Source organism: Glossina fuscipes, unplaced genomic scaffold, assembly GCF_014805625.2.
Source record: "Glossina fuscipes isolate IAEA_lab_2018 unplaced genomic scaffold, Yale_Gfus_2 27, whole genome shotgun sequence".
In the NCBI taxonomy this organism is placed as follows: Eukaryota; Metazoa; Arthropoda; class Insecta; order Diptera; family Glossinidae; genus Glossina; species Glossina fuscipes.
Genome location: NW_023998422.1, coordinates 4,159,968 through 4,168,229, shown reverse-complemented (window position 1 = coordinate 4,168,229; position 8,262 = coordinate 4,159,968). Strand labels below are relative to the sequence as shown.

At 35.0% G+C, this 8,262-nt stretch overlaps 1 protein-coding gene across 13 annotated transcripts in view; it reads right to left on the bottom strand.

The window, feature by feature from the left end:
* The window catches only part of LOC119635568 (AF4/FMR2 family member lilli), a 113,876-nt gene continuing 105,614 nt past the window's right edge, over nucleotides 1–8,262 (bottom strand). For 11 of the 13 annotated variants that reach the window (XM_038030419.1, XM_038030429.1, XM_038030430.1 and 8 more), the window contains 2 exons: nucleotides 3,518–3,669; nucleotides 1–428 (listed from right to left, as the gene is read on the bottom strand). In XM_038030419.1, coding sequence (XP_037886347.1) covers nucleotides 321–428; nucleotides 3,518–3,669 — 260 coding nt within the window. In that variant the 3' untranslated portion in view covers nucleotides 1–320. Of the gene's footprint in view, nucleotides 429–3,151; nucleotides 3,259–3,517; nucleotides 3,670–8,262 lie in introns of all 13 variants that reach the window. The other 2 variants (XM_038030423.1, XM_038030427.1) reach the window with 2 other exon arrangements.

Here is an 8,262-nt window from a genome sequence, read left to right as displayed (position 1 = left end):
TATTAATGGGATTTCAAATTTTTAATTTATATCTGAATTCAGTTGGGGGGTTTCTTCTTTTTTTCTTTTGCGTTTGCTTTCTATTTAAACCGCATAGCGATCTGTTATTATAATATATAAATATGAATACATTTTAGTTTCAAAAAAAAAAGGTCGTAGAAAAATTAGAAAAAGGTATTTAAAAATGATTATGTTGTTTAACATTTGATATCGATCGGTATATATTATATTTAGGTTTCTGCCTTGAGCAAAGAATGAGGGGATGACGGAGACAGAAAACGGGCTAGCAAGGAACAAGAAATATATCGGTTTTAACACCTTCAATAAATTTTCGGGGCACTACGATCATTTATCTTTTGATTACGCTTCAAAGTAGCTCCACGTTTAATTTGATCCATCAATGATTCGTGGCAAATGCGTGGATCCGGCTGTAATTATAATATATAGAGTAAAGTTTTGTTAATAACTGTGTATAAATTAACAATTTTTTTATGCAAACGGCACATGTACATTATATTTTATGTGTAAATTAAAGTAAGAGCAATTTATTACCTCTGTCCGAAAATATGGTTTACATTTTTCGTAAAATATTTTGTTTCTACGAATACCTTTTCTTTACATTTAGTTTTATAAAAACAATAAATAATTTAATTAGATCGTGTCGGCTAGTATTCAGGATTGAGAGGAAGTCACAGCGATCGTATATCATACCGACCTACGTAGGTAAATGTAAAAATTAGAAATCTTGTTTATATACTTCTCTTCCTCCTTTGTTGGAAATTGCGGATGATTCATTAGTCCCTGTTACTTGTTTTTTTACGTTAACTTGAAAATTTTCCTAAAAGTTTTAGCATCAACTTAAAATTTTTAAGACAACGGCTCAACCATTCTCATGTCACAATGAACTCGTTCGTTACCAATCATTATACATATATAAGTGCCTAAGGCATGTTTTGTTGTTTATAGGTGAAAATAGCTTTTCTCCACTTGTCGTACAAGGATATATTAATTTGTGCAGATGTACGCAATACACAGAAAGACGTGAGATTAAGCCGATCGATGCCACTTTGTGCATCGATATATGCTTTTCGGTCCTTGTATTCTTGTGTTCAGTCCAACCTACAGATCGCAATTTTTGAGATACTTTCCTGAAATTTGGTATATCGGCTTGACTTGGCCGAAGGATAAAGGGTGTTGAAAATGGTTCGGATTGGACTACTTTCACGAATTGTGGTTTATTTTGGAAAGCCTTTATATGAATAGCTACATCCAACGAAGTGTTGTAGGGTATTTAATGGTCAGTCGTGGCCTATTAAAATTTCTTTACTTGTCTTTAAATAAAATCTTTTAATATGTTATTACTTATTAGTTACTTATAAATATTTCATAAAGAAAGTAATTAACTAAAATCGGAAGTATGTCCCATACTTTCACGGGAGAAACAATTTAAAATGTAAATCATATTTTCGAATGAAGAAGTAAGATCACGTAAAGACAGAAAAATATAATGAAAGCGTTGCTTTATTAGCCAAAAAAAGAAAAACTGAAATAAGTAAGAAAATTGCATTGTATTTGACTTGAAGTGAATGAATCTCGGGTCCCCATCACCAAAGCTAAATATATCTAAATCAACCAAATTTTTATTAAGAACGGGCATGAGTTAAATGGGAAATTTTTTTGAAAAATTTTAGATGGATATCTACTGTCATACTAAAGTGAATATGTTTACAAGTTCTTTACGTAACATATTTACTTATATTACACTCACTTACTGAGCAGAGCAGCAAAGGAAAAATTAAACATATTGAAAATTGTGCTTTTAAACCGTTAGCGATAAAGTAAAAAAAATTGTTTTCAAAATTTGTGGACAAATTGCGAAAACATAAAAGCGATATGAATACCCTATCTTTTGCTCGAAAATTTTTATTTGCTACCTAAGATGCTGCCTAAGATAAACAAGAAAATTGAAATCAAATTCTCAGTGACGTGTCTCTAAATTTGCAATCGCGGTCTCGTAAGATGGACGGATAGCCTTTATGTGTAGCGTCTGCACCTGCTTAGGCGGCTTAATCAGATCAGATGTGCAGGTCTAATGGATGCTTTACTAGCAATATCCGGCAAGCAACTTAATTGTGCCAGATAGAGGGCCTACACCAAGACTGCAGTATCAGATATGAAAGTTTGGATATGATTCAAACCCCTCCCCTCTGACCAGGGCGAGGTCTATCACGCATCTCTAATTGTCTGATGCCTTTTATTTAAGGATAATCACAGTCGCAACAAGTACTCCTCGAAGGGAAACACTCAGTCTTTGGCCCGCACACGCCATTGCACGTCTGCACGCAGACGACTCCTGACACTCTCGATGACTTCTTCAAGATGGAGTTCCGGTCGCTGGGATCAATAGCGGTGGGCAGGCGGACATAGCCGCTTAGGAAAAAACAATGTTACGTAACAACTGAATAGACGTTACAATTAATTAATAAATAAAGATTTCATCAAATAAAAATCAAACCGGAATGCCACCCTAAACTGGAGACGTTGATTTCAAGATGATCTTGTCAATTAAATGTAGACATTGAACTCCTCATCGCATAGCTTCTCAACAAATTATTACATAATTATTCATAAGGTAACTTATAGGAAGCTTTCTGCTAAAATCAAACTTAAGGGGGAATGAAATTGCAGTGGATTATGCTTTAAGTAAAAAGCTTAAAAGAAGGTTTCCTACATACAGAAATGTAACTATTTACTTAGAAAACTCGACATCTGTGGGTAGCTAAAAATAAGCGATTGATGGGGAGGGTTTTAAGACCCGTCGATCTTCGTTTTGTACTAAGGCAAAAAACGAAAAAGCATTACGTAAGAGTGTGAGTACAATTGTTATTTAGGTATAATTTATTATATTTATGTTGATGTAAAATGAATTATCTTTTAAGTTATTAAAGACGGCGTAAGAAACAATGATTTATTGCTGAAGTATTGTCAATAATTTAGTATATATAGGGTAAATGTGAGAAGCGAAACGGTACAACAACAACAATAACAATAGTTAAACAAAGCCATGTTTGTGATGTCAAGTGATTATTATTACAAATATGTAAAAAAAAAAAAAACAATATACAGGAAAAAAATTCCATTACGAAAATACCTTTATAGTGCTTCATCGGAAATTGAGTTGAATTGATTGATGACAGAACAGGAAATATTGCGATATTGTGCACTAGGACGTGTAAGAGTTTGAGGATTTTGATACATCTATATATATATATATATATATGCACACAATTACAAATACATACAAACATCATATGTGTATAAATTGAAGAAAAATGCGATTAATTTAAATAAAAAAAGAAATTACTTAATATAAAAAAAGCTTAAATTTGAAGAAGAAATTACAAAAATTTTAAATTCTAGCTGTAGAAAGGCTTTCAAAACGCCTTTTTAGTTAAGAAAAAAAAAAAAAAAGAAAAAAAAGAGACAAAATGTTCCTGTTTTCAGCGATATTACTTACCAAAGCTTTACTGTTGATTAGATTACGTACTGCAAATGCTCGGCCCGACAGTCCCTGTTTGGCTAATTTCGCATTTAAATTCTCTAGGAATTCTGCTTTTGCTTTTGTTCGTATACTACCAGTTTTATCAGCATTTAGTGCACTGGCATAATCTATGCGTTTTCATGATTCGATTCGAGTTCAGAGACGAGCAGAAAGAAGAAAAAAAAAAAAAACGCAAAATTTAAAGGCGTACAAAAAATGCCGATTACGAAACCGATAAACAAAATTGTTAATTATTAATGTTTAACTCTTAACTTTCAAGAGTAAAAATTTAAACCAAAGTTCAGAACAAAATTATTAATTGTTAAATGGAAGAAAAAATTTTCATATTTATTTTATATAAAAAAATATTAAAAAAAAAAGATAAGCTTCATAAATAATACGAGACTTATTATCACTAAAAAAAAAAACTGATTGCAGCAACCTTACGCTTCATAGGCGGTGCCTTATACTGATCCGGACTTTATGACGTTTGAGGATATTCGTTGAAAATAGTCCGCAAACTACATATAATTTGATTCGGCGCGATTAACGCAAATGGTTTATCGGTCCACTTCTAACACTAATGTACGTCGCTTGATCTAGAAGTTTCGTCTTAAAAAAATTTTTTCTCATTAAAGACCAAATGCGCCTTTGCACCCGCTCGTCTGCATCTTACAGAAATATAAAAATCTGATATATGCTGCGTATTACTCAAAAACATGGTTACTAGGGTCACGTCGCCTATACGTGGTGGTAAGATTGTGTGGATAGGACCACCTTTTATTATATCGATCGATCTAAGCTTGTTTGCCTCGTTTTTCTGTGTTCAACTTACTGGACGCTATTTTTGAAGAAATGTGTTTGGCCCAAAGATGAACGCTATTAGCAATGGTTTGAATCGGAACAGTTTTCCGAAGTCTTCTCATATAACGCCTTATTTTTAATGGTGGGTCGCCACACCCTACTATAGCGTTTTACTGAAAGAGTGACTTCTTCATTTGAAAGTACTGTCTTTATGTATGTATGTATATAAATGTATAAGTTATCACTCTAAATCGTATACAACATAGTTTCTTGGAGCTTTGAATAGACGTAGTTTCGTGTTCAAAAAATGAAATTTGTGGAGAAGTTTATTTTTCCTGAATAATTCAAAGGATAACGCAGCTACGTCCTTACGAGTGAAGAACAGTGGATGCGTTACAATATAAAAAGTCTAAATAACCATAACAGAAATTATCCGAACCAATAACATCGGCGATAAGGCCTCCAGTTGAGGGAATCAGTCGGGCGTGGTGTATTAAAATTTGTTCGAACCAAATAAAACCATCCCTAAGGAATACTACGTCCAATAATTGATAGAATTGCGCGTAATATACCAAAAGTCATAATATCGAGGGTTTTTAGTATGAAGTAATTTGTCCCCATATAGCAAATCCCGCTTAGCAATTCTAATCCGAAGAGTCATACCCTCTCCATTGTTAACAGCAGATATTAATCTTGCCGTTTGGCACATGTTCCAATACATAGCTTTGCTTCTTATGACGACACTCAGTAGGATAGCCTTGGAAGTAGAGAAAGGTCGTAGCGTTGATTAGAGTCCATTGTCTCTGAATAAAGCTTCAAAGTCACAGAAACAACAATGTAATAGACTTGACAGGTAGGGTAACAGGAAGTCTTGCCAGCTTAGGTTCAGTTCCTGGGAAGTGGATCGCCAGTGTTTTAACAGTTTAAAAAAATCCACGATTCGCAGGACTTATTGCCATAGCATGTGTCGATAACAGAAGGAAATCCAATTTATTACCTAGAAAAGAACGGACTCCAACAAATCCTAGGAAAAGCAAGAACTTCAGGAAATGATTACGAATGTAAACGAATATAATTACGTTACGGGGCAATAAACCTTCAAGAAGTGCCAACACCAGCGGCCTGATCCAGTACATTACATGTTCTACCGCCTACAGAATTCATTGCTAAGAAATTTGCTAATTATACCACATCTGATCTTCCGGGCGAACGCGAAACTCATTGCCGAAATAAATCAATCAATCAAAGAGAATCCGATGGTTTATATGATTTCCTCTGTGAATTTCGCTCTGTGAAACATCTATGTAAAGACATCATATTTGTATTGCATCAATTCAACGGGTTTTTGATTTTGAGAAATTCAGCATAAGAAAGTCAATGTGTTTAAGATGTTATATATTGGTTTTTAAGGTATATGTGTACTCTTTGTTTCCGGGACAACTCCACTTTTGCTACTTTGGGGAAAATGAGACGTTGCATGTTTATTTCCTCAAAAACCAGTCAAATATGAAGCAAGCCGACATTTCGCAGAAAGATTCCTTCGGTCGATTAAGAATGTAAAGTTAAAAAATTGTTGCGGTCTTAGTGAACCGATTAGAACTATTCGTGGTGTGAACAGTGATTCTAATAAACATCTCGGTCACAGGTTTTCGAAATGCCTTAATGAAATTGAAAGTTATAAATGAAATCGTAAAAAAATTGCCGGCGTTTTCCGAGCTTCTTGTAGCTTCTTCCGCGTTGGGGCCAACAGATTGAGCTTACCAGGTGTTCGTAATTGATCAAACAATGTTTATGCTAAATTTCATCTTCCTCTTGTGGGAATTAATGAAAATTTTAAATTTGATGGCAACCCTGTTAGATTATTTTTAGAGTATGAGAAAGTTGGTAGGATTGCAAAATGTTTGCAAATCTGAAACGAGTTAATAAACTTGTGCTGTAAAAACTCGAGTTTCTTACTAACGATAAAATATTTCTGACGAACAACGATTTAACGAGTTCACACTATCCTTACTTTTGCGACCGCGACGATTCCTAAGATGTATCCATCAAACGAACAGGTTTCCGTAAATCTAGTGTCAAATAATATCAACGAAATCTCTCTTTTTTCGATAGCTTCGTTTAGGGGTCTTACCATCTTTTTACCTCCATCGTTATCTTTATTCTCATCGCTGAGACCGCGACAATGAAACGCTATAATCTTGACTTCGTATGTAAATTTAAAATCGTAAACAAAAGAAGTTACCTACTCGGCTGAAGGTGCACTAAGTTCCCGATCGTTAACAAAAAAAAGAAATCGAATAATTCGACAGAGTCTCTTAATGTGGAAGAAAAATAATTGTGCCAAATAATAAATAAGAGAAGAAAGCAAATGGAATTTCCTAGCAGTGCATTTTATGATGAGAATGAGATGAAAAATAAGTACTAAGAACATTAAAGACGAAGAATGAAATTGAAGAGGAAATATACATTTATAAGAAAGCTTTATATAATAGTACCTTAAGTAAGCAAAATGCAGCAGCAATAAATGTTGAACAATTGTTGTATATATTGTTATTTTATATCCGTATATCGAAGAATAAAAACAAAAAAAAAAACGCAAATATTGTAAACTTTTTAGGAATAGTTAAAATAAGGGAACGAAGGATTTCATGCATGCATCAGAGTACAAGATTTTTCAATAAATAAACAAAAAAAAAACAACAAAGTAAAATTCAAATCAAAGTTTTTCAATTGGAAAAATGGAAACACAACGAATTGAAAATGTTGAACGGAAAACGAAAATGTAAAATTCATGAAAGCAACAAACATGTTGAAATTAAACGATTTCTCACTTGAATTGTGGGAGGAATTGTGATGATGATTATAGTATACAGAAGAACCGCCACCATTACCGCCGATCTCATAATGACCGCTGTTAGTCAAACTATGAGAATGAGCAACACTACCAATACCACCGCCACTAGCGCTACTACGGCGACTGCTCGTACCGTAAATGCTAGCTACGGACGACGGAGGAGTAGGTGAATTGCTTAAAGAGGAAACCGGTTGCGAGTGGGCATTAAAATTTGCAGTTGTTTGCGCTTCCGGAGAATGATAATGCATGCTGGTTGCTGTGGTCTGCATGAAAGGATTAGTGGCTACAAAAATTTTCTGCTGAGCACTGGAATGACGTGAGGGTATCGGTGGTTGTTTATGGGAAATTTTCTGTTTATTGATCGAATTATATTGAACGACATCGGAGGTTGGCGGTAAATGTGCTTGTTCATGAGGCAGTGGTATGGGTGGGCGGTGAGTTGGAGGCATTTGGGATGTTTGGTATTGCTGGGATTGCTGTTGACCGGAAACGGCAGTGGCGGTAATGGCGGCTGGAGCATGATATTGTTGCTGTTGAACGGAATGAATACCATAATGTCCATGTTGTTGTTGTTGATGCTGCTGTTGATGATGCTGCTGTTGCTGCTGCTGTTGTTGTTGTTGCTGCATGTGTTGCTGATGTAAACGTTTCGGTAAAGTAGCTGAAGACGAAACTGTGCTAAACACATTCGATTTTGTTTGCTGCTGTTGTTGATAATGATAGGGACCACCGCCACCGCCTGAACCACGTTTGGGCATAGTAGCCGTATTATTATTACCGATAATGGGTGGAGGTGGGGGATTTTCGAGAGGCGGTGGACATGTGTAATGACTTTGCTGATGTGGTTGCGATTCTCGCTGATGTAATTGCGGATGCCTTTGCGATACCGTAGCATGGCTGGACTGATGATGTGCTGAAGCGCCCGCTATAGTCGAATGTTTGGACGCATAGTATTGTCCAGAATTATTAAGATTTGTCGAATATTGATTTTGATTTCTATTTGAATTAGCCTCGACGACTGCATTTTGCGAATTTGTAGAAGGATAATAGTGAGAAGTTGAAG